The 27,277-nt window shown below is 42.1% G+C and overlaps 1 protein-coding gene across 12 annotated transcripts in view; it reads left to right on the top strand.

Moving 5' to 3' along the window:
* Positions 1-27,277, top strand: part of PTPRT (protein tyrosine phosphatase receptor type T) — a 1,077,107-nt gene that overhangs the window by 778,844 nt on the left and 270,986 nt on the right. For all 12 annotated transcript variants that reach the window (XM_060618029.3, XM_060617982.3, XM_060618020.3 and 9 more), the window contains exon 11: positions 258-360. In XM_060618029.3, the coding sequence (XP_060474012.1) occupies positions 258-360 (103 nt within the window). The remainder of the gene's footprint in view (positions 1-257; positions 361-27,277) is intronic.

The following is a 27,277-nucleotide window of genomic DNA, read 5'->3' as shown; positions in this document are numbered from 1 at the left end:
TTGTGGTGTGGAACTCTTTGATTGCTGAGGGCCAGTGGCCACATCACTGCCATCCTTCCCCTCTATCTTCTGCACCTTGAAGGGACCCACAGGCAGGTTGGAAGGAGAACTGTGCTGAAAACCTGGGATGCCATGTGACTCTCGCCCAGCCCTTTCCCAGTGTCCTCCTTCTGGCCATCCTGGGTGTCTTTAGGAATGGCAGCAGGGGAGGTAGTTAGCAGGAGTTCTGTGCTGAGTGCCCTCCTCTCTCTGTCCAGCTCCATCGATGCCGGAATATGACACAGACACCCCGCTGAATGAAACGGACACGACCATCACGGTGATGCTGAAGCCTGCTCAGTCACGGGGAGCCCCTGTCAGGTGAGGAGGGTTCTTCTCCTGGACTTCGTGCTTTTTCTTCTCTGCACCGTGCAGTGCCCATGAACAGGACTGGCTAGAAGTGAGGCTTCTGGAAAATGAGAATCAGCAGCCCCAAACTCAGTTCAGGGGGTGCCACTGGGCCAAGAGTCTCTCCCCCAGCAGTGAGGAATTAGGATGGGTTCAGAGGGAACATGCTGATGGGGACATGAGGAGGGCTGAGAGAGAACTTCCTGGAACACACCTATGATCAGTTTATTTAGTGCGGTTGGAGGCCTGGAAACAGAATCTCCTGGAAGGATATCCTTTCCATATATGACTGCCATAACAGACACATGGGCCGACTTGCTGAATTCTACAAACAAACTAATCATGTAAATGGGACAAGACCTCCGGGCTGGTCCAGTTAGGGCCTTGGGGTACTAGAGTCCCTCAGGAGGACTTGCAAGGTCATACTGCTGACTTTCACAAGAGGTTGTTGGAGTTGAGGAGCATACTTCTGGCCAAGGCAGTGCAAGTAGTTCAGTAGCTAAGCTGAGCCAGTGCAAGTCCCCAGGCTCACGGTTGCCAGGAAGGTGGGCATCTCTTGGAAACAACTGCACTCTGCACAAGGGCAGTGGCTTTCAAATTGGCTCAGTTCGGTTAAACAAGCATGCATTGAGTATCTTATCTACCAGGAATGGTGGGGCACAAGGGATCCAAATGATTCATTTATTCGTCCATTCCTTCAACAAACACCTGTTGAGCAAGTTGCTCAGGGCCAGGCACTGTTTAACCGCTTGGGAGATAGCAGCAAACTAGCTGTGAATAAGTCATTTCCTAAAGAAAGTTAAACTTCAGTTGGGAAACAAGAAACATGAAAACATAATTGCAATACAGTGTATGCTTATAGAGAAGAAATTCCCAGCTGACATTCTCAGGTGACACCGAGCTGTCTCTTAAATGTGATATAAGATGTTGCCAAGGCTGTAAGAGGGTCGAGCATTAGGAAGGCATGAAGGAGAGAAGCAGCCTGATGCATGGGTAGTAGTTAATCCAAGGCTCTGGAATTTACTTTAGCATGAAGGTCAAGGCAGGAGTGGTCGGGTGAGAATGGGGGCCATGTTTGAGAATCTCCAGTTTGTTTGAGGGGTCACAGGAAGCCACTGGATAGCCACATGCAATATCACTCTTGTGACACCAGAGGCTGGGAGACCAGCCAGGATGGAGGCAACTAAGATGGTCTAGTTATCTGTTTTCCAAACCGGATCCAGCTCTACCCAGAAATTGTAGGTGGCGGAGCAAATGAAATCAACTGCAGCAATTTGGAAGTTCTCATCTCTTCTAAAGATTTTGGACTGTGTTCTACCCTAAGTCAGGTGAATCCTTCAGGCCTTGCAGTGGGTGTGCGTGGTGTTTGTGGAGCACCTGGCTATAGAACTCTCGCCTTATGTTCTCCACATATGTTCCAGGACTGTCCTACCTGTGATGAGCCAAAACAGGTGGTGGCTCTTATGTCATATGAATAATTACTTGAGTTACTGCTTTTCTTCCTGTTACTCTCATGCAACATTTTCATTTGATTCTCTCTGTACATGGATTTCACTCTCTTACACATTCTCTAAGTGATGATCCTCATTTTCACATGAAGAAATTGAGGCTCAGAAGTGCCCAAGGGCACACAAAAAAGGAGGAAAGCTGAACTTGAGTGCAGGGCCTACAGGTGCCAAATCATGTGTTCCGTTCAGGTCACCAGTGCCTCGCTCCCTTTCCCAGCTCTTACCTCTCATACAGCAGCATCAGTCACCATTTCAAAATCTTAGAAAGCTTCTAAGATGATGAAAGTATGGTCCAGAAAAAAGCAACAGCTTGCCCCACTTTACACAGCAAGTTAGCTGCTGACCCAGGTGCATAGGTCAGATCTGACCAAAAGCCCACGACCTTTATATTGCAGACCCAGGTACTCCCTTTCATTACTTCAAGGCTACAAATCAGCAAGGGGACTTCATCACTTGGAATCCCACTGTGGCTTCCCAGCAGGTACAGATTCCATGTAGCTCACTGTAGTGTGCTGGCTGCTGGGTGGGGCGATGGAGAGGACCTGACTTCGGTGGCAGCGGACCAGCAGTGGATTGAAATCCCGCTCTGACACTACTGTGTGACTTTGGGCGAGTTACTTAATCCCCCCGACTCTCAGTTTTCCTTATCTGGAAAGCATGGATGGTAGCTATTTTGCAGAGGCTTAGCACAAAATACGGAAGTACCCAAAGCAGAGCAGACCTTCGAGAGTTATTTGTTAGCTTTGCTTCTTCTCTGTGGCACTTAGGAGGTTCTTTCAAAACAGTGTTTGAAAATCTACCCTCTCTGTAGGGTCACAGTGTTCTCCACTTCCTTCCTGTTCAAATTTCCAAAGCCTTTTGAAACCCTAATTCCATGATGGGGAAGGAAGGACTGTTGCTTTTTACTTAGGAGCCCCTAACTACTTTCCAGCACAAAGTCTCAGAAAAACTTCTTTTTAAAGAAAAAAATTTTACTAAGAAAGAAGCAATCTTGGTTTTGCCCAGTGGCAGGATAAAGTTAATTCTTCTACAGAGGATTCAGGGTCCCATCCTCAAGATGAATCAGATTATATGTCTGTGAACCCCTGAAAACTCATCAAAGCCAGCTGAACACAGATGGGAGTAATTATCACCATGTTTTATTGGGCAACTGGCTGCTGGGTGGGATTGCAAGTAAGCAACTGTTACATTCCAAGAGTTTAACCTTGACTAACCTATTAGAATTATTACATCGCTGTTAGAAGTGAGGAAACTAAAGTTCATGCTCACATAGTCAGCAAGTGATAAAGATGAGATTTACATCCAGCCCTTCCCAAAAGGGGTCCTCTGAGCAGCCCAAACTATTTTTTTCTGGGGAAGCTTTCCCAGTTCCCCCAAAGAGGTGCCCCTTACACTTTCCGTCTGAGCCTACATGCTCTTAGTTTGCACATCTTTGTAATAAGCTCATACATCCTAAGACTGTAGTAAATTAGGAGGTGGGAATGGAAATGCCCCAGTAGCAGTGAGAAATGACAGTGAGTAGCAGCAGAAAAACAGGGCAGGTCTACAAAACAGACATAGAGATTCAGCAAACAGGGAGGCGTATGTGCTGTAACCCCTCACAGCCATGGGTGTTCATTAGCTGTTCTGGTTCAACTAAAAATGTAGCATTAGGTTCTATGTCTTCAAGTTAAAAGAGGCTGCTGGTTTCCATTTAACAAGTAAGCCCTTGCTGCATGTCTGTCCCTGTACATAAATTATCTGTATCCTCACAACATTGTGATAATCGTCTCCCCCATTTTGCAGATATGGAAACTGAGATAAATAGAAACCAAGTAAGTTGACTCAGGCCACAAAACAAGCAAGGGGTACAGACAGAACTTAAACTCAGTTCAGCTGACCCTAAGCCAACACTCATTTCTCACAACCTCCCAAGGAGAAAGTTGTGCGTGACATATTTTGGTGACATTTCCATTGGGGAAAAAAAAAATTAAATGTCACTGCTCAAAGGGGCAGTGCTTGGTGTCTGTAAATGTCTGACTGCTTTTCTTCCCAAGGCTCTGGATCATTGAGAGTGGGTATAGGCTCAGTTTCTGGGATTATTTTCAGACTGTTGCTTGGGCATTTGCCAAGAAGGGAAGGAGATTAACCAGTGCCAGTTAGTATGACTTCCGGGTCAACTGCAGTGACAGCAGTGGCAATATCCCAGTAGATTTCAGTTACCTTAGCCCTCGTTCACCTTGAACTCTAGGCACTAGGATGCCCATCTGGGAGGCAGTGGACCATTAGATCATTCAACCCATATTTATTGAGCCCTTGAGATGTCCCAGGAACTGAGCTAAGCAATGGGGATGTAGCAGGAAACAAGGTAGATATACACCTGTCCTCTTGAGCCTTAACTTTCGGCAAGTGTGCATGTGAACAGGAAGGGGGGTGGGGCATCAAGCAGGTGAGCAGACACAATACTGAGCTGAAAGTGGCAAAACAAGATGCTTTGAAGCCTGTGGGGACAGTATATTGATGGAAGAACTGCACTGTCCAGAGAGATGGGCACACCCCTGGCAAGCGGGCCAGTGAAGAGTCCCGCAGGTGGGGGACATGGGGGCATAGAGAAGACAGTGAAGGCTCCTCTCTAACCACAGGGCACAATGAGCTCACTAGATAGATTGGGTCACGGATGCCTGGACTCCTACTTTATAGTTGAATGCTCCTTTAATTTCACTGTATCATGTGATCATCACTCAGTGAGCTGGGTGGGACATACCATCTCTGTATCACAGGAGGGAGCTGAAGTCTAAGATACTGAACGGTCCAAGGTCATGGAGCTCGTTCTGCACAAAGTCTGTGTGTGGACCTTGCTTCCTGCTTCTGAGTTCATTGCTCCCTCAAGAAGTTCTGGGTTCTCCGTGTCTGGGATGCCAAGTGATGACTCAGTAACTTTTCGGTGGGGCTGTTGTGGAATGAGTTTCCAGTAACTAGAGAATCCGGGGTAGGCAAGATGGCTTCCCAGGGGACTTCCAACCCTGGACTATGCAGGCCCAGCCCGTTACTTGGGACCCCACATCTCTGGGTGGAGCAGCCCATTCTCCAGCAGCCTCACCCCTGGACCTCAGCTGCAGACCCCACCCAGATAGCTTTCTTCCTCCGTCTGCCAGCAGCATTCTGGTCCTGGCTCCTACTCGGCTGCTTGCTGCCCCTGGGGAGCCCCATGGGTCTAATCTACTCTTCCTGGTAGAACTGGGCACACAGGAAGGCGAGGGGGAGAAGGGCGGATTGTCGTGCGGGGCTCCTGCACCCCCATCCCTCCATCCAAACCACCTCGGAAGCTTGGCCTATTTTTCTCATACTCCACAATGGAGATTTATTGCTTTTGCATTGCTTTCCTCAGGCCTTCAAAGATTTATTGGTTTTTAAGTGACAGAATCCCAGAATTGCTTAAAAGATCAATCAAATAGTGACTAGAATCTAATATTCAGCTCCAACTCGAACCCGCCAAACCTTCTTCCCCCACGCCCCACCTGTCACGCTGATGTATCTGTGGTAACCTTCATAAGAAAGTAACTTGGCCGTGAATTTATCACCCAAAATGCAGTCCCTGAAGCAGAGCCCCAGATTCTGTAGCAGATCCTCCCCCAGAGCCCCAGTGGCTTCTTCAGGGACGTTCCCCTGTGTTCCTTCCCCTCCCATCAGTCACAGGGACCTGTCCAGTGCAGTCTAGAATCCCTTCGGGATTAGCTGCTTCTTCTGCCCCTCTGCCACGCTTCACCTGTCCTGCCCGGGTGGTCTTGCTGGTTTGCCTCCCATCAATTTTTCTTTCTTCAGTCCATCCTCCACTGAGCTGCTGGAGTGTCCCTTAAAATTCTTCTTATATAATTTATATGTATAATTCATTGTCAGATAACATACAGTGTATATACAGTGTGCTCTTGGTTTTGGGGGGGTAGATTCTCATGATTCCCTTAAAATTCTTAAATGGGTCATTCATTGGCTTTCCACTATGTTGAGTTCAAGCTTCTTAACATGGAACGCCAGGTCCATCAGAATCTGGCTGCAACCTTCGTTTCTAGTTTTATTCCCTTTCACTCTGCCCCGTTACCAGTTTTTACTCAACAGGGCCCAGGGGGCTTCCTTCATCATTCTTTCTTTAATTGTGTTATGTACTTGCCAGTATGTTTCCTTTGGTTTTGTTTCTTGCCCTCCCCTCCCTAGACTGTGAGCTCCAGGAAACCCGAGGCTTGACACTGATGGATTCCCTTTCCCTGGGACAGTGTCCGGCATGTAGTAGGTGCTCAAAACACAAGTAAGTAAGTGACTCCGCACGTCTGTTTTGCGCACCTGGTAGATGGCAGGTGCTGGGACTGGAGGTACCCTTCACAGGCCTTGCCTTCAGCTTCTAAATCTGAAAGTGTGCTACTGCCCCATTGACTTTCTGCCCTGATGGAAATGTCCAGTCTCTGTGCTGTCCAGTCATCGCCACCAACCACATGTGGCTATCACTGAGCACTTGAAATATGACCACTGTAGCTGAGGAACTGAATTTGTTTATTTCTTAAATTAATTTAAATTTAAAGAATTTCAGGGTCATTCATAGCTCGCGGCTACCATTTGGGACAATGCAGTTCTGTCGGGAAGATAATCAGAAAAACTGAAAAAAAATGCTTGGTCAGAGGTTTCTATGAGGGTTCAGGGCAGAGGCACCCATCATTAGCCTGATGGATTCAGGTGCAGAGAGGGCTTCCTGGAGACAGTGTTGCCTGACCTGAGACCTGCCAGCTTGCGGGGAGTTTGCTTAGTGAAGGAGGGGGGAGCAGCGTACACAGGAGCCAAGGCAGAGAAGGTGCACGGTGTGTTCAGAGGCGGCAGGGACCTCAGCACACTTGGGCAGAGGGGAGCAGGGAGGCAAAGGAACAGGCTGGGGTGCGGTAAAGAATCATCGTTTTGGGTTTGTACTTTGTCCTGAGAGGTATGGGGAACATGTGGCAGCTCTTGGCTCTCCCGTAACCATTCCAGCCCTTGTCTATGCCATTCTCTGTGCCGAGCATGGCTTTCTCTACCTGTCCAATGTGCAGTTCAAATCTGCTACACCTGGGGCCATTCCCCACCGTGCAGCAGGATACATTGGCTCCCCTGGGGGCCCCCACTCTGCCCTGGCCAGTCCCCGGTCAGGGACTTGTCGTTTCAATCTCTATCAGCCCGTGACATCTTAGTGTCCTCCTGCCGTAGCTAACTTCCCAGTGGGATACGCCAGAAAAGCAAAGCCTTCTGCAATCATACCCAGCCTCATGCAGTTGACTCATGAGTGGCCTTGAGCCAGTTACTTAACTCCTCTGATCTCAGAGCTGCTTGTTAGAAAAATGGGAAATACCCACGTCACAGATTGTTGTGAAGATCAAAGGAGGTAAAGTGTGTCAAATGCACCTGGTAGTTGTTCAACTTTCTCCTTGGGTTGGCCAAGCCGTTGAGACCGAGAGTGGCTCCCTCCCCTAGTAGCCATGGGAGAGGTGATTCTCTGAGCCCTGCTGTAAGCTGATGACTGTTCATCCTTTGCTGCTCTGACACCATGGAAGATCTGCATGCAGGGTGCTGGCAAGGGTGTGGCTCATAAGGAAACATGCAGTTATCTCCAAGAGTGTCACAAAATCCTCAAAACAATATGCCTTAAAAACAGATCCTCAAATTTCAGCACATTTTCAGAAATACTAAATGAAACAGGGTTAGGGTACCTCAACTGCTTAAAGGCCAGCAAATCAAGGGCTGAGAGCAGTGCCCTCGGCTTGGAGGAGATGCCCATATGTGTTGTGAAATCGAAGTAAATCAGATCCAAAGCATCACCAGGAATGATCATGGAGACCCACGTGAGCTTCCTGAAGTGAGATCTTATAAATATGGGGAACCAGAGTAGGTACCTGAAATCAAAACCGAGCAGGAAAGGTGGGAGCAGATCCCAGGAGGTGAGCCAGGTTTATCTGTTCACAATTCATTAAGTAAGTCAGTAAATGCCTAACTGGAATCGGAGCAAACAACCACGTGCCAGACATTGTGCAGCACTGGAGATCCGGAAATGAGCACACGGTCCCACGTGAGGCTGATATCCTAATGGCAGAGACAGCACTGTTCACGTGGTGCCACAGACACTCATTGACAACACAGACTGTTAGCCGTGGCCGCCGGTTCTGACTAGGTTGGTGCTACCTCCCCACCCCACCTCTGATGTCAGCTGTGGCTGAGCTGGCCTGTTCCCTGTGTACTAAGTTACAGGATCCCTCCTCTAACACCAGCACCCCCTCCTTTTCTTGTCTCTGCTTTTGTGCTTTCTCCAAAACCCCACAGACCTTGTTTGGTCTGAGCAGGCAGGTACAGCTCAGACACACAGGATTTGGGACACCTGGGTCTGTTAAGTGTCTGACTCTTGGTTTGGGCTCAGGTCATGATCTCACAGTTCGTGAGTTTGAGCCCCACATGGGCTCCACGCTGACAGCATGGAGCCTGCCTAGGATTCTCTCTCTCTCTTTATCTCTGCCCCTCCTCTGTTCTGTCTCTCAAAATAAATAAACTTAAAAACAAACAAACAAACATGGAATTTAATGCCAACAGGAGACAGGAGTCCAGCAGTGCCCCGCCTCCTGTCCTTTGGAGGAGGTGTGTGTCACATGGTTCCCCACATACCTGCATTAGGATTGAGCCCTGCTTGCCCACAGTGGGAGCCATTTCAACAATGCAAACCTTACTGGTGGTTTTTTTTTTCCCCTAAAAGGGAATCAGACCAGGCAGGAGATGAAGTTAGAAAGACTAAAACGAGGCCAGGAGGACAGCAGTGGGCAGGAAATGTGAAGGAGAGTGACACCTGATGAGGCTTGATGGGAAAGGGCCAGAACATTGGTGTCCAGGTGAGAAAGGACATTCACCCAGGGTCTAATGGTGGTGGAGGTAGAGAGAGGGCCTTGAGCTGACTAGGCAGCACCTTTGATGATGACTTCTCTCTAAGGAGCAGGCAGGTGGGTGGGGAGGAAAAGACATTGTCCAGGGTGACTCCCACATTTTGGCCTATTCGTGGATTGGAGGATGGAGCCCTTCTCTGAGCCAAGGAGCACTGAGGGAAGCAAGAGTCTGCAAGGACACATTATCCAGGAGAGACCATTGGTGGTGAACATGGCTTGGGCACCTAACTGGGGATTAGCAACCAGCTGTGCAAGGACAGGTTGTGTGGTCCAGGAGAGCTCCCTGGGGAGCTCTGAGGGATGTCCTTCAAAGTCAGGTAGGACTTGTGACCTGCTTTCATGGGATGCTTAAGGCCTAGTACCCAGGGGGTCAGCTCTGGTTTGGAAGGCCAACAGTATGACAGTCTGAGTACAGGGAGACAGAAGAACATGGTGAATGGTCTCTAACACAACTGCAAGTTCTTTTCACTCCTGATGAGGAACCCCAATCCTTTGCATTTGACAGGTGCAGATAGTTAAGACGGTGGCTTTGAAATACACAGTGACTAGCTGCAGTACAAACTGGAGAGGCAGTCAACTCTTTAAGTTTTTTTTTAATGTTTATTCATTTTTGAGAGACAGAGCATGAGTTGGGGAGGGGCAGAGAGCGAGGGACACCCAGAATCCAAAGCAGGCTCCAGGCCCCAAGCTGTCAGCACAGAGCCCAACGCAGGGCTCGAACCCACAAACCATGAGATCATGACCTGAGCTGAAGTCCAGTACTTAACCGACTGAGCCACCCAGGCGCCCCAAAGATCCAGTCAACTCTTAAAGAAAGAAAAAACTTCATTGGAAAGAAAAGGAAAAATTGCCAAGTTTCTTCCAGGATTCCTTTAGTAACTGTGGAGCCCAGATGGGGAGTATGAGACACAATCACAGAAGGCTTTTGCTGGTCCCTTGGAGGTGCAGTGACCAAAATTGGCATCGTTACCATCTGATTCTAAGATAGGAGTGCAAAAGGTGTCCAGTTAAGAAGGAAAAATGAAAATTTTGAGGAGTTATTAGCAGGTAGCCTGAGGTGTTTCTGAGTCCATGTCCACTTTGGGAGGGATGAGAAATGACAGTTATACTGGATACTCTTTCTTGAAACATCATTTATTTCACTTAGCTCCCCACTCTCTGGGATACCTTTGCTGGGGCCTAAAGATGAGGAGTGCTATGTGTCCCACTTTGGTGGAGGGATGGGCAAGAGGCACTCCCACATAGACTGTGAGATTTAGCTCTGAAAGTAATACCATTTGTTGCCAAGTCTACACACTGGCTGGGATTTCATCACACCAACTGGGGAAGAGGAGGAGCCAGATACAAAAAGAAACAACCAGAAATGAGGCAGAGTGGGATAAATACTACTGCAGAGCTGTTCCCAGTGGGGCTGCCCCTTACTCTAAATATGGCGACTAAGGGCATGTGTAACTGTGATTAGAGGGACATGTAACCACCAGTGAAACTTCCCAAAGAGACAGAATCAGTCCGTTGAGTATGGCACAGAGTGCAATCAGGAAGACCACCCAGGAGAACAAAAGGGAGGAAAGGTGGGCCCCAGATAATGTAGGTGAGTTTGCATTCACTTCAGCTCACCCTAATTGTATTGCAGGTTTCCCTTTATCGACCCCCCAAAAAACCCAGTGACCCAACTTACCAAGAATTGGTTCTGGTGTTGATGGATTCTGGATTTTATTCCTTAGGTTCAAACCAAGGAGGAAAAACAGGTGTTTCAGAAAGAATATTTTAAATGGAGCAGGAGGAGCAGTTGCTGGAACATGAAGAACGAAAGAGTGTTCTATTTTGGACCGTCTGCCATCTGGAGAGATGGAAACAGACTGTCACTGGCATGAGGGAAAAGAGACAGTGTGGTTGTCATGTTCACCTCCTACCATAGGGACTATTTAAATTCCAGAAGGCTGGAGAGCTGTAGAGGCATGAGATCAGGGGTTTTGGATTTGAGAACCATTAACATTCAAGTGGTATTTGAAGCATGGGAGGAGCAGGTGACCTTATCCAGGGAGAGGATCTACAGGAAGAGACGAAGAAGACAGCTCTATGAAACTCTGTCAAGGAACAACACAGGAGATGGAGAAGGGCTGGCCATAGAAGTAGAAGAAAAACCAGGGCAGAGTTAAAACATGAAAACCAAAGAAGGTTGTTGTTAATTGTTTTTTGTTTCTGTTTTTGCTTTAAACAGGAGATGGTTGAAATTTTGTTGTTCAGAATTCTCTAAGAGCTCCCAGCAGCTCTTACAGTAGAAAAGAAGAGAGACTCATACCTTGATCAAGGACCATAGGAAAAGGAAGATGATGATACCAACAAAAGTGCTTAAAATGGGCCATATGGTCCAGGCTTGATTTGAAAAGCCCATGGAGCTAGCTGTGCAGATAACAGAGATATTGAGGGCCAGGTGACCCCAATGCTGTTGAGGAATCTGTGCAGAGGGTACAAGGTTGGGAGAGGCTGGACAGACAGAAAGTGGCATTCAGAGAATAAATGATCAAAGATAAGGTTTTAGTAATGGAACCCCGCAATGGAATAATGTGGCTCCAGGAGTTACCATGTTGGTAGTGGTAGTGGAAGAATGGTAATGGGTTGAAGGTAAACATCATTGAAGCCAAGTATTTCAAGGACCAAAGAGGCCAGGCTATCATGGGCAGCCTGTCTAAGGAGATGTAATCCTTACCATGCTAATCCGCCCAATCCCGGGGAGGTGGTGAAACCCTTTGCAAGAGCAACAGGGATTCTACAGGGTGCCTTCTCCTGAGTCTCAGTTTTACTCCAACTTTTATTCTGCTGACTTGTATTTCTCACAGTGTTCTGGGCCCCGTGACAGCTTGCATCACTGCTTTGTCTCAGATCTTGCACAGCTGATAACTGATGGTTCTTAGTCTTTCTGTCTGCAACTGCCCAAAGGTCAGACTTTCAAGTCAGCCTCCATCAAGTGCATTTCTATAGCCTAATCTATTGATGTTCTTCTGAGCTGGTACATGGATCTGTGCCATGTTAGATTCCAAGGAGGTTTACTCTCATCCAAAAAGCATTCTGCACAATGCTCACTCCAGCTGCCTGCGGCTGCTCAGAGAGTTGCCTCCTCTCAGCAGCCTTGAGGGAGGTGATCTTGAAAGCCCTGGCTTTTTGGTAGGACAAGCACAACTTAAAGGTTAGAGTCTCTGCCATGAGGCAGAAGAAATTTGTACTCACCCCCTTTCACAATGCAACCCATCATTTTCTTGCCTGGCTATAACTGCTTGCAATTTGCTGTTTAACTGGTGCATTTCCACTTGGATGTAGGTTCCCTAAGCAATCTCTAAAGATTATAAATGTATAAAATAAGTGTTCCTGGCCACGGCAGGAGGTATAGTAACACCGATAACACAAGGATTCATGGGCAAGATTTTAAACCTACTCTGTCCAGTACTGAAGCCACGACTCCATGGGGGCTATTTAAATTTAAATTAATATGAATTAAATTAAAACTTTATTTCATTAATTACATTGTCCCCATTTCAAGTACAACAACCATATGTGGCTAGTGACTACCATATTGAACGGCATTTCCATCATCACAGAAAATTGTGTTTTTACTGCAGGGCTCTAGGCCCTCAGGGGGCTGGTAAAAAGAGGTCAAGCTCTGTATATGGCTTCCAAGGGGCTGTTAATGGGGACTTAGACACAGGCATAATGTGTAAGACCCCAGAGCCAGAATGGGACCTGTGACTGGTCCCATTACTGCTAAGACCCTGACCTACTGAACTAGGCTCCTCAAGCTCCACTGCATCACTCTGCATCTGGGAAATGATTTAACCCCAGGGTTATCAAATCACAGTGGCTATTAGAATCCCCTAGGGGGCTAGTAAAAATGTAGATTTTTGCCCATCCCCAGGGATAACAGCACCAGACCTGAGAATCTGTATTTGCACAAGCTCCCAGATGATGGTCATGCTGGTCTTGAACCACAACTCCAGCATCACTGGGTTAGCTTACAGCTGGACTCCTGTATGGGGAGAGGAGCTCTTAGGGAAGTATTCTCTTCTGTGGCACCGATGCTTACTTGTTCTCCTGACATGGGGAAGTAATTGTTTTATGTGTTACTGTGAGGTTGCCCCTGTTGGTTTTACAGCTTTTGGAACTTGTGTCTGTTTTGGTGTATGTTTCAGCATGAAGATAATGAATTTTAGTCAAACTAGGATCTCTGCCAGCTTACTTCTCTTTGTAAGGTCCATACGGGGGCCAAAAACACACCCCTGTTTTCCTGCGATGACAACAATGGCGTGTGAAAGAATTCGTGTTGTGTTGTTACATGCTGATAGCACATCTGAAGATACCACTTCTGTGCAGATACGGGGCTTAGGTAGAAGACGGATGTTTGGTGAGATGGAGTGTCAGGATCTGAACAAATCTGTATTCTTTTGTGGAAGGCTCCAGCAGCCTGGGAGAAACAAATCCATTTCCAACTTTCACTCTATAAAAAGTTGCATATTTTCTTAGATCAGACAAAATATATTGAATGCCAAAATGTTACAGCAATATGGGCGCGTCACTCAGCTGGGTTGGAATCTGTATGCATTGTCCCCCCGGGCCAGTTTTGATTATGTTCTTTTTCCTTTTATTGCAGTCAGCAAATCTGAATTTGCTATTGTGGGGAGAGCAGGAAGAAGAGAAAAAAATGAACGTTTTTAACCTTCAGAAAGTTCAGAGGTTCAGTCTGAATAAGCACAAAAACTTTCAGTGTGCCTCTGAATTCCTTGAATTTGCAGAACTGCTCAGAATCCCAAGAGAACTACCTTGCACACAGGATTCAGGCCCTGCTTTGTAGCTAAAAGACAGAGCAGAAATTATGAGAGGAGCAGAACTAGAGAAGTGGGAAGAGGAATCACTGTACAAAAAGGAGTTTGGTCCCAATCCAGGCTAAGTTTTAGCCTATTGTTCAGTTTCTTCAGTTCTCAGCCATCTGCTTCCCACGGCTCTCAGATAACATCTCCCCTGCCAGGACACCCTGTTCCTGCTTAATTGAAATTACTTTCCAAGAATAGTTGTCCAAAGCAGTTTCCAATGGCGGGAATGTTTTGAAAGTCACAATAGGAGTTGTAGCTTTGGGATGCAGATGTCTACACATGAGCCAGATGTTCAAAGACATCACATGGTCCACAGCAGCCTTCACATTACCAAAGCCAAGAGTTCTCTCATTGGCCTCTGCAACTCAGAAATGGCTCCTTTGAAACTGGAATCATCTCTCCATTAGGGACCTGTAATACTGCAAGTGTGAAGGGAAACAATCACTTCTATTCAGGTTTAGAGCAATGTGTTTCCCAGGCTTAATCATACCACAGGTATATAAATTACAGAAACATGTTAATGCTCCCATGATTAAAATTATAGAGTGCCTAATTGAAAAAGCATAAACTGAATTGAAGAATTCCTAATTATAGTTTGCTTTGAGGTGTTAATTTCCTCCATAACGAATGCATAATTTCTTGGAACCTAAAAAGGTGGCCTCTTGCATCAGCATGTAGGCTGCAGGCAGATGGGATGGGGTTGTCATCTTTCAGTATAGGAAGTTGACAAGGGAGGTTTGGTTTGGTGGGAGAACCTTGGAAGGGAGCTTTGGAAGGAGGCGGAACTGGTAAGGATGCCGAATCAAGGTTCTACCTAGTGGGCATTAGGACAAAGGACAGGTTAGGAACCCATAGAAAAACTTGTTCCACCTGCCTTTTTCTTCTCTCTCCAAAGCCTCAACCTTTATCTCAGTTGGTTTGGGTAATTTTTGTGCTGTGTCCTGGACCAGTGCTATTATCTGGGAATCTGTTAGAAATGCAGATGTTCAGGCCCTGCCTCCTGACCTACTGAATCAGGAACTCTGGGAATAGAGCAGTCTGGGTTTTAACAAGGTCTCTGGGAGATTCTGGTGCATGCTAAAGTTTGAGAAGCCCCGTTCTAAAGAGCAAGTCACAGACTGCCAATGTCACATCTAGCTGAGCTTTGTTGAGCTCCTACTCTGGATCAGAACTGGTGATTAGTGACTTCCCAAGCAACATTTCACTTGATATTCAGAGCATCAGACTGAAGCAGGAAAAATTCACCCCGTTTCTCAGGTGAGAAAATAAAGATCCAGAAAGCTGGCTTGCCCAGCCTGTAGCATTTTTGAGAGCTATAGGCCTTGTCTCTAGGTTCAGATGGGGACTCACATGCACTGTGTTGTCCATCTTTTTCATTGTTGTCACCTAGTTTCATCAATAGTTTGCTAATAAATGGGTTTTCTGAACATTGTGGAGCTGGAGGCTGAGCCGCTACTGAGAATGAATTCCAGGTGAGTCATGACTTTGCTAATGCTGAGTCTGACTTTAGAATGAGGGAGGGGGCTCCTAAGTGTCTGTAATAATTGCTAGTAAGGGCGTCGATTGTTAGCATGCATCCCTGAATAGTGATGTGAATTCTAAGCATAAAAGGCGAGAGCTCACAAAGAAACTTTTTGAGGTTTGGAAGTAATTCCCCTTCTCTAGTGACCCAAGCAGCTGTTAAGTCCTAGATTAGAGACTCTAAGGACAGAGGAAGCTGCCCTAAGACATACCGCATCTCTGTCTCCTCTGTTCAGACATCTTGGTTTTCTCAGGTTTCTGTTTCCTAGTCTAAACACATAAAAGAGAGAGTCTCTCTCTCTCTCTTTCTCTCTCTCTCTCTCTCTCTCTCTCTCTCTCTCTCTCTCTCTCTCCCCCCCCCCCCCCGACAATGTCTCTCTCTTTCAGTGTATTTGTGTGGGGGCAGGTTTTAGCCAGCCCATAGCCATATGAAACAATAAGCTTATGTTCTTGGCCTATAGCACTCTACCAAATTTTTGCATGATACTTAGCCATTCCCATATGGTTGAAAATTTAGGTCATTTCCAGTTATTTATTGTTATAAATAACCCAGGGGAAAAAAAGTACTTACGTTTTTCTTTTGGTATTGCATCTTTAAATAGGAAAAATTTCTCAGTTCAATTACTGACATGAATAAAATTGGACTAAAATGTATTGAATGCCTACACTTATATGCCAGGCACTGACAGCCAATTCATATATATTAACTTTTTTCATTCTTTAATTAAAAAGAATCTCAAAGTAACAAGTATACATAGTTAGGAAATCAGATAGTCGAAGACCATTCCCCTGAGCCACCTTTTCAAACCCACTCCTGTGTCCAGAGGCAACTGCATTGTCATTCTTTACTTCTTCTGGGAATTGGCATTGTAACTACATAATGTGCTGGGGCCTTTGTTTCTTTGTGCTTTCTATCAGCATGGAGCCCGATGTGGGGCCCAAACTCATGAACCATGAGATCATGACTTGAGCTGAAATCAAGAGTCGGAGGCTTAACCGACTGAGCCACCCAGGCGCCCCATATAATGTGCTGTTTTAAAATGATTGGTTGTAGACATTATCTGTTTACTTCCTATTATTATAAATGAGAATTTGGCTTTTTTAAATCATCTAGTACTTCCCCTCAAGCTTCCCAATGTAGTTATACCACTATTTTTAGTTAAATAAATACACAATGGCTAATTTTATAATTCTATAAAAGCAGGGCACTTCAGTGCCAAGTGGTATACTATTTTTGTTATAGTATTGTATAATTAGCTCAAAGCTTACTATGTACGAGATACTGTTTTCAGTTCTTTACATACATTAACTCAGTTAATTCTCACCCAAACCCTTTAAGGTAAGAATAGCATGAACCCCATTTTAAAATGTGGAAACTGAAGCACTGAAAGATGAGATAACTTGCCCAAGTTCACACAGTTAATATGTTGTTGATCTAGGATTTGAACACAATAGTCTGGCTTCACAGTCTGAACTCTTAACCACTATGCTATACCACCTGCCATTACTCTTCCTGTCTTGTACAGTTTTTTTCAAAATTCATCCTAGAATATGCAATTATTCCATTTGATTCAAGTAATATCTTTATTATGCTATTCATACATTTTTCTTCTCACAGAGCCCCGTCATTTCAGGTTTACCCCTAATTTTTCTTTCTTTTCTTTTCTTTTCTTTTCTTTTATATATATATATGTAAAACCTACTGGGTGGCTCAGTAGGTTGAGCATCTGACTCTTGATTTCAGCTCAAGTCGTGATGCCAGTGTTGTGGGATCAAGCCCTGTGTAAGGCTCTGTGCTGAGGATGAGAGTGTGGTTGGTTTCTCTTTCCCTCTGCCCTTCTCACCAGCTCACGCTCTCTCTCTCTCTCTAAAAATAAAAAAATAAAAAAATAAGTAAATAAAAATATTTAAAAGAAAAAAGAAGCAATCATTTCTCAAATTTTCTGAAGATAGTATTTTGATTATGGGAGAGAGGTTTTGCTTACTGCTGTATCATCCCCATTTCCTCTTGAGTCATTTTATTTTCCATTTGAGTTGACTATTCTCTTTTATATTGGTGCGTTTCTCACCTAACCAACAAGACTTGTAGTCAGTATTTAAAAGTAAGCTATTGTGATCAGAAAGAGAAATGAAGAAGGCAATTTCATTTGCAGTTGCACCAAAAAGCATAAAATACCTAGGAATAAATTTAACCAAGGAGGTAAAATGCCTGTATACTGAAAACAATAGGACATTGATGGAAGAAATTGAAGAAGACACAAATAAATAGAAAGATATTCCATGCTCATGGATTGGAAGAATTAATATCATTAAAATGCCCATACTACTGGAAACAATTCACAGAGTCAGTCCAATCCCTTCAAACTTCCAATGGCATTTTTCACAGAAATAGAAGAAATAATATTAACATTTGTATGGAATCATAATAGACCCTGAATAGCCAAAGCAATCTTGAGAAAGAAAAACAAATATGGAGGTATCACACTCCCTGATTTTAAACCATATTACAAAGCGATAGTAATCAAAACAGTAAGATACTGACATAAACAGGCACATAGATCAAGAGAACAGAACAGAGATCCTAGAAATAAACCCACAATTATGTGGTCGGTTAATTTATAATAAAGGAGGCAAAAATATACAATGAGATGACCACCTTTTTAATAAATGGTGTTGGGAAAACTGGAAAGCCACATGCAAATGAATGGTACTAGACTGATGGCTTATACCATACACAAAAATTAACTCAAAATAGATTAAAGACTTGAATATAATACCTGACGCCATTAAACTCCTAGAAGAAAACATAGGTGACAAGCTTCTTGACATTGGTCTTGGAGATGATTTTTTGACAAGAATAAAGGCAAAAATAAACAAGTGAGACTACATCAAACTAAAATGCTTCTGCATAGCAAAGGAAAACATCAGCAAAATAAAAAAGCATGCTACTGAATGGGAGAAAATATTTGCAAATCGTATACCCAATAAGGGGTTAATATGCAAAGTACATAAAGAACTCCTACAACTCAATAGCCAAGATTAAAAAGTGGGCAGAAGACCTGAGTAGAAATTTTTCCAAAGAAGACATACACATGGCCAACAGGCGCATGAAGAGATGCTCAGCATCATTAATCATCAGGAAAATGCAAATCAAAACCACAATGAGTTACCAATGGCTATTATCAAAAAAAAAAAAAAAAAGATAAGAAATAACAAGTATTGGCAAAGATAGGGAGAAATAAAAACTTTTGTGAACTTTTGGTGGGAATGTAAATTGGTGTAGTCACTTTGGAAAACAGTATGAAGATTCCTCAAAAAATTGAAAATGAACTACAGTCTGATCATCAATTCCACTATTTATCCAGAGAAAACAAAAATACTAATTTAAAAAGATATATCCACCCCTATGTTCATTGCAATATTATTTATAATAGCCAAAATATAGAAGCAGCCTAACTGTCTATCAATGAGTGAATGGATAAAGATGTGGTACTGTATATGTATGTAAAAAAGAATTAAATTTTGTCATTTGCATCAAGGATGGACCTTGAGGGAATTATGGTAAGTGAAATAAATCTAACAGAGAAACACATATATTGTATGATTTCACTTATCTAGAAAACAAAGCAAACAATACAAAACTCATAGATCCAGAGAACAGAACAATGGTTACTAGAGAGGAAGGGGGCAAAGTGAGTGAAGAGAATCAAGAAATAAAGATTTCCAATTATAAATAAGTCATGGATATGTAATGTACAGCATGGCGACTGTAGTCGATATTGTAGTGAAGTTAACCAAGAGAGTAAATCCTAAAACTTCCCATCACAAGGGAAAAAAAATATATAACTTTGTATAGTGATGCATGGTAACTAGACTTATTGTGGTGATCATTTCACAGTGTGTGCAAATACTGAATCATTGTTGTACACCTGAAGCTAATAAAATGTGTGTTTATTATACCACAGTGAAAAAAAAATCCAGTCGCCATGTGTTGTGTGTGACAAGCAACCATTTTAAGACATACCATGTACATGGTTTCCTGCTGTGTTACCCCTTTTAGATGGTGCACAACTAAGTGTCTGTGCCAGGAGGCTTTCTTATGAATTCATTACTCTAATGACCATATAATAGTCCAAATTGGAGCACTTTGAGAATGAAGGGGATCAAATGAATACTGCAGGAGCATGGGCATAAACCTGGACTCTTGTGGGAAAACTGGAAAATATGGTTACCCTGTCTATAATCTGCTTGAGGTAATGCGATTTCTTTCAGTAACAATAAAAAATTAAATGACACATTATTAGTTATATCAATCTGTATTTGCCTTTTGTTTTCTCATTCATAGCTTAAAAATAGTGTTCATTTTTATCCTTCTATTCTCAGTGCCTCTTCCATAGTTTTTCAGAAGTGAAAAAGTCCAAAATTTAATTATCTTTGGAAATTCAAATATCTCCAAATACTGTAGCATTCTTTTTTATTTTTTTTAAATATGTTTATTTATTTTTGAGAGGCAGAGACAGAGTGTGTGTGAGCAGGGGAGGAGCAGAGAGAGAGGGAGACACAGAATCCGATGTAGGCTCCAGGCTCTGAGCTGTTAGCACAAAGCCCAACACATGGCTCGAACTCCCCAACCATGAGATCATGACCTGAGCCGAAGTCAGGCACTTAACTGACTGAGCCACAAGGTGCCCCCCAATACTATAGGATTTGAAATAAAATCCTGGTAAAAAATAAAGAGTAAATTGTTTATGATATTTAGAATACTTTTTATTTTACAAAGTAAATGTTTAATTTATACAATAGGTCAGTTAATTTTCAAGGTGTTTTTCTTTTTTTTTTGGAGGAAAGGTTGGAATGTTATATTTTGAAAAACTTTGGTTATTAATTAGGAAACCTGTCGAATTTTCTTCTCTCCACTTTTATAGAAAAATAATTGCCATACATGACTGTTGTAGTTTAAGGTGTACAGTGTGGTGATTTGATTTACATATACTATATTGTGAAATGATTACCACGATAGGTTCAGCTAACATTCATCTTCTCATATATATAATAAAAGGAACAAAAAATCCTCCTTGTAATGAGATCTCTTAGGATTTACTCTCTTAACAACTTTCCTATATGTCACATAGCAGTGTTAGCTGGAGTCATTATGTTGTCCATTTCATCCCTGTATGTTTGTACTTTTTGACCACCTTTCTCCAATACCTCCTCTTCCGTACCTGCCTGCCTCTGCTAACCACAAATATGGTCTCTTTTTCTAGAAGTTTGGTGTCTGTTTGTTTGCTTATTAGATTCTACATATAAGTAAGATCATATGGTATTTTTCTTTCTCTGTCTGACTTAATTGAGCCTAAATGCCTTCCAGGACCATCCATTATCCATGGATAATATACATTATCCATGTATAATATTCCATTGTATGGACAGACTGCAGTTTCTTTATCCATTCACCCATCGATGGCCATTTAGGTTGTTTCCATGTCTTGGCCACTGTAAGTAATGCCATGAACATGGGGGTTGCAGATACTTTTTTGAGTTAGTGTTTTTGTTTTCTTTGAAAACCTATCAAAATTAACAAAGGATTATCTAGCTCCCAAGTTGAAAAGGCAGAAGGGAGAAGTTGTACCATTTTCCTCCTGGTTAAATGAGTAAAAGAAATGTTCACAACATAATGTTAATGAAAAAAGGTATCATGTAAAATTACATATAATACAGTTTTAATTCTGTATTTAAAGTGTATACAAATGATGGTTAAAAGTCTAGAAGAAAACTAAAAGACATAAAATAAAGAAGTAAAAGTAAAATGTAGAACTTGATTGGAAGTGCCATGTTTGGGGGAGTGAAGACGTTCAGATTCGCCAGAGGTGGAACTTCTCTCTCCTGCCTGAGGTGTGAGGATAGACAAGTAGAGGCCCAAGTTCAAGAGTTTTATGGATTTATCTACAGACTTTGGATCAGCATCCCTGTTTTCAGCTCCACATTTCACTTCCACACCCCTATACCTTTCCGCTTCAAGATCAGTCTTGCTTGAAATCCATTGGCAAATGAACTCCCTTTGTTCATTTCTCTTTACAGTTTGGCTTTCTTTATCTTCCCACACCAGACACCCCTTCTCTGGCCATGTTTAGTCTTCCAGAATTTTGTTGAAACTTCTCAACCATGAATGGCCCTTCTCTTCTTTATTTCCTTGTAGATTTATATGCTTTTTCATCTTTTCCTATCGTTTAATGGAATTTCAGGAAAAAGGAAAGATAAATGGAGTGCATTAAATCTTCCACTTGCAGCTAGAAGTTCACTTACATTATTATCTCATCCAGTTCTCACAATAATCATTTGCTGTCTTCGGATTTTCAAATATCTTTTAAATATTTAAAGGAAGTTCACATAGCTAGTAAGTTTCAGAGCCAAAATTCAAATTTAAGGCATAGTTTAGCATCTAGGCTCTTTGTACTCCTCAGTGATAAAAGTTGTTTGTGACTTTTGAAATTCATTGCCAAATTATTTCCCCAATTTGATGATTCAATTTACAGTGTTGCTGGAGTTCTGTAATCCTACCATTTCCAACACAACTGTGCTGAGATGGATGTTATGATTTACATTTACTTTGATAATAATGGCCTTTAAATGGGAGTATATTATCATCTTGATTTGCCTTTCTTGACTTAATGGCAAGGCAGAATTTTTTTCCCCATGTATTTTTATACTATTGACATTCCTTTTTGTAAATTGTCTTTTTAACATCTTTTTACCTATGGCAGTGGTTCTCAACTAGAGTTAATTTGTTCCACAGAGACGATGACTGAGACATTTTTGGTTGTTACAATTCGGGGGTGGGGACTGCTATTGGCACCTAGTTAGTCAGTAGAGACCAAGGATCCTACTGAATATCCCTCAGTGTACAGGACCGCCTCCACAACAAACATCATTTATTCAAAATGTCATTAGTGCCAACACTGAGAAACCCTGACCTCGGAGGATCTTGATAACCACCTTCTTTTTTTTTCCTTTCTTTTTTTTTTTTTTTTTTTTTTTGAAAATTTATGAGTAGATCAAAGCTTCTCAATCTTCTTGGTCTCAACACCCCTTTACATTATTAAAAAAAAAAAAAAAAAAAAAAAACAGGGGCGCCTGGGTGGCTCAGTCGGTTAAGCGGCCGACTTCAGCTCGGGTCATGATCTCGCGGTCCGTGAGTTCGAGCCCCGCGTCGGGCTCTGTGCTGACAGCTCAGAGCCTGGAGCCTGTTTCAGATTCTGTGTCTTCCTCTCTCTGACCCTCCCCTGTTCATGCTCTGTCTCTCTCTGTCTCAAAAATAAATAAACGTTAAAAAAAAATAATAATGAAGGGGCACCTGGGTGGTTCAGTCGGTTGGGCGACGGACTTTGCCTCAGGTCATGATCTTGTGGTTCGTGGGTTCGAGCCCCACATTGGGCTCTGTGCTGACAGCTCAGAGCCTGGAACCTGCTTCAGATTCTGTGTCTCCTTCTTTCTCTGCCCCCCCACCCCCGCTCATGCTCTGTCCCTCAAAAATAAAATAAATGTTAAAAATAATAATAATAACAAAGGTCCCAAATACCTTTTGTTCATGTGGGTTTTGTCTATCAATATTTACTATATTAGAAATTAAAGCCACATTTTAAGAACACTATAAATCATTCAAAAATAGTAATAAAATCACTACCTCTTAATATAATAAATTAATATAATATAAATATATGTGTGTTATATATAATTTTATATAAATTGTTATGTATATATAAATTATTATGTATAAATATAATGAATGTTATATAAATATAAAGTTATATTTTCCAGAGCAATAAAATTAGGGAGAAGAGGTACAGTGTTTAACATTTTTACAAACATTTTTAATGTCTGGCTTAGTAGAAGATAATTAAATTATCCCATCTATTTCTGCACTTAATCTGTTGTCATGAATTGATTTGGTTGAAATATGTAAAGGAAATCCAGCCTCACATGGATGTGTAATTGGAAAAAGTGAGACTAGTTCAATAGCCTGTTAAGGTAATTGTGGATATTCTTTGATAATACCCCAAAACTCAGAGAATGGTAGTTTCCTCAAGTTTAGTGCAATGAAACTGTATCAGTGAATTTTCATAGTCTGTTACATTAACATATATCCCTTTACATTGCACTTTGAATGGATATTTTATCCTCATTGATATTTTCTCCTTGATTTTTGTAACATTATGCTTTGGTCCTTTGAAAAAATTTCACTGAATTATAAAAATCTTCCAAATGTTGACACATTTTATTATACAGTATCAAAATAATCACATTTGCTAATATCACCACTGATCTCATCATAAGTTTTTAAGTATTGGGAATCTGTCAAGTTCATAGTGACAGAAAACAAGTTTTCCAAATTGTTTTTTTTTTTTGGAATATAGTGCAACAATGATTTCAGGAGTAGATTCCTTAGTGCCCCTTACCCATTTAGCCCATCCCCCCTCCCACAACCCCTCCCCAGTTTGTTCTCCATATTTATGAGTCTCTTCTGCTTTGTCCCCCTCCCTGTTTTTATATTCTTTTTGTTTCCCTTCCCTTATGTTCATCTGTTTTGTCTCTTAAAGTCCTCATATGAGTGAAGTCATATGATTTTTGTCTTTCTCTGACTCACTAATTTCACTTAGCATAATACCCTCCAGTTCTATCCATGTAGTTGCAAATGACAAGATTTCATCCTTTTGATTGCTGAGTAATACTCCACTGTATGTGTGTGTGTCTGTATATACACACACACACACACACACACACACACACACATATATATATATATATATTATATATATATACGAAATTTTCTTTATCCATTCATCCATCGATGGACATTTGGGCTCTTTCCATACTTTGGCTGTTGTTGATAGTGCTACTATAAACATGGGGGTGCATGTGTCCCTTCAAAACAGCACATCTGTATCCTTTGGATAAATGCCTAGTAGTGTAATTGCTGGGTTGTAGGGTAGTTCTATTTTTAATTTTTTGAGGAACCTCCATACTGTTTCCAGAGTGGCTGCACCAGCTTGCATTCCCACCAACAGTGCAAAAGAGATCCTCTTTCTCCGCATCCTCGCCAACATCTGTTGTTGCCTGAGTTGTTAATATTAGCCATTCTGACAGGTGTAAGGTGGTATCTCATTGTGGTTTTGATTTGTATTTCCCTGATGGTGAGTGATGTGGAGTATTTTCTCATGTGCCGGTTGGCCATCTGGATGTCTTCCTTGGAGAAGTGTCTATTCATGTCTTCTGCCCATTTCTTCACTGGATTATTTGTTTTTTGGGTGTTGAGTTTGATAAGTTCTTTATAGATTTTGGATACTAACCTTTATCTGATATGTCATTTGCAAATATCTTCTCCCATTTTGTCAGTTGCCTTTTAGTTTTGCTAATTATTTCCTTCGCTGTGCAGAAGCTTTTTATTTTGGTGAGGCCCTCATTTTTGCTTTTGTTTCCCTTGCCTCTGGAGACGTGTTGAGTAAGCAGTTGCTGTGGGCAAGATCAAAGAGGTTTTTGCCTGCTTTCTCCTCGAGGATTTTGATGTCTTCCTGTATTACTTTGAAGTCTTTCATCCATTTTGAGTTTATTTTTGTGTATGGTGTAAGAAAGTGGTAAAGTTTTATTCTTCTGCATGTCTCTGTCCAGTTTTCCCAGCACCACTTGCTAAAGAGACTGTCTTTATTCCATTGGATATTCTTTCCTATTTTGTCAAAGATTAGTTGGCCATTCGTTTGTGGGTCCATTTCTGGGTTCTGTATTCTGTTCCATTGATCTGAGTGTCTGTTCTTGTGCCAGTACCATACTGTCTTGATGATTACAACTTTGTAGTATAGCTTGAAGTCTGGGATTGTTATGCCTCCTGCTTTGGTTTTCTTTTTCAAGATCGCTTTGGCTATTCAGGGTCTTTTCTGGTTCCATACAAATTTTAGGATTATTTGTTCTAGCTCTGTGAAGAATGATGGTGTTACTTTGATAGGGATTGGATTGAATATGTAGATTGCTTTGGGTAGTATCAACATTTTAACAATATTTGTTCTTCCTATCCAGGAGCACGGAATCTTTTTCCATTTTTTTGTGTCTTCTTCAATTTCTTTCATAAGCTTTCTATAGTCTTCAGTGTATAGATTTTTCACCTCTTTGGTTAGATTTATTCCTAGGTATTCTGTGGTCTTTTGTGCAACTATAAATGGGATCAATTCCTTGATTTCTCTTTCTGTCGCTTCACTGTTGGTGTATAGGAATGCAACCAATTTCTGTGTGTTGATTTTATATCCTGCAACTTTGCTGAATTCATGAATCAATTCTAGCAGTTTTTTGGTGGAATCTTTTGGGTTTTCCATATAGAGTATCATTTCATCGGCTAAGAGTGAAAGTTTGACCTCCTCCTGGCCGATTGGATGCCTTTTATTTCTTTGTGTTGTCTGATTGCAGAGGCTAAGACTTCCAACACTGTGTTGAATAACAGTGGCGACAGTGGACATCCCTGTCTTGTTCCTGACCTTAGGGGGAAAGCTCTCAGTTTTTCCCCATTGAGGATGATATTAGCAGTGGGTCGTTCATATATGGCTTTTATGATCTCGAGGTATGCACCTTCTATCCCTACTTTCTTGAGGGTTTTTATCAAGAAAGGATGCTGTATTTTGTCAAATGCTTTCTCTGCATCTATTGAGAGGATCATATGGTTCTTGTCCTTTCTTTTATTGATGTGATGAATCACATTAATTGTTTTGCGGATATTGAACCAGCCCTGCATCCCAGGTATAAATCCTGGTTGGTCGTGTGAATAATTTTTTCAATGTATTGTTGGATCTGGTTGGCTAATATCTTGTTGAGGATTTTTTCATCCATGTTCATCAGGGTAATTAGTCTATAGTTTTCCTTTCTAGTGGGGTCTTTGTCTGGTTTTGGAATCAAAGTAATGCTGGCTTCATAGAAAGAGTTTGGAAGTTTTCCTTCCATTTCTATTTTTTTGGAACAGTTTCAAGAGAATAGGTGCTAACTCTTCCTTAAATGTTTGGTAGAATTCCCCTGGAAAGCCATCTGTCCCTGGACTCTTGTTTTTTGGCAGATTTTTGATTACTAATTTGATTTCCTTACTGGTGATGGGTCTGTTCAAATTTTCTATTTCTTCCTGTTTCAGTTTTGGTAGTGTATATGTTTCTAGGAATTTGTCCATTTCTTCCAGATTGCCCATTTTGTTGGCATATAATTGCTCATAATATCCTCTTATCATTGTTTTTATTTCTGTTGTGTTGGTTGTGATCTCTCCTCTTTCATTCTTGATTTTATTTATTTGGGTCCTTTTTGATCAAACTGGCCTGTGGTTTATCAATTTTGTTAATTCTTTCATAGAACCAGCTTCTGGTTTCATTGATCTGTTCTACTCTTTTTTTGGTTTCAATAGCATTAATTTCTTCTCTAATCTGTATTATTTCCTGTCTTCTGGTGGTTTTGGGTTTTATTTGCTATTCTTTTTCCAGCTCCATAAGGTGTAAGGTTAGGTTGAGTATCTGAGATCTTTCTTCCTTCTTTAGGAAGGCCTGAATTGCTATCTACTTTCCTCCTATGACCGCCTTTGCTGCGTCCCAGAGGTTTTGGGTTGTGGTGTTATCATTTTCATTGACTTTCATATACTTTCTAATTTCCTCTTTAACTGCTTGGTTAGCCCATTCATTCTTGAGTAGGATGTTCTTCAGTCTCCAAGTATTTGTTACCTTTCCAAACTTTTTCTTATGGTTGATTTCGAGTTTCATAGCATTGTGGTCTGAAAATATGCACGGTATGATCTCGAGTTTTTTGTACTTACTTAGGGCTGATTTGTGTCCCAGTATATGGTCTATTCTGGAGAAAGTTCCATGTGCACTGGAGAAGAATGTATATTCTGCTGCTTTAGGATGAAATGTTCTGAATGTATCTGCTAAGTCCATCTGGTCCAGTGTGTCATTCAAAGCCATTGTTTCCTTGTTGATTTTTTGATAAGATAATCTGTCCATTGTTGTGAGTGGGGTCTTGAAGTCTCCTACTATTATGGTATTACTATCAATGAGTTTCTTTATGTTTGTGA

The sequence above is a fragment of the Panthera onca genome, chromosome A3, assembly GCF_046562875.1.
Source record: "Panthera onca isolate mPanOnc1 chromosome A3, mPanOnc1 haplotype 2, whole genome shotgun sequence".
NCBI lineage: Eukaryota > Metazoa > Chordata > Mammalia > Carnivora > Felidae > Panthera > Panthera onca.
This window is presented reverse-complemented; position numbering and strand designations above follow the sequence as displayed.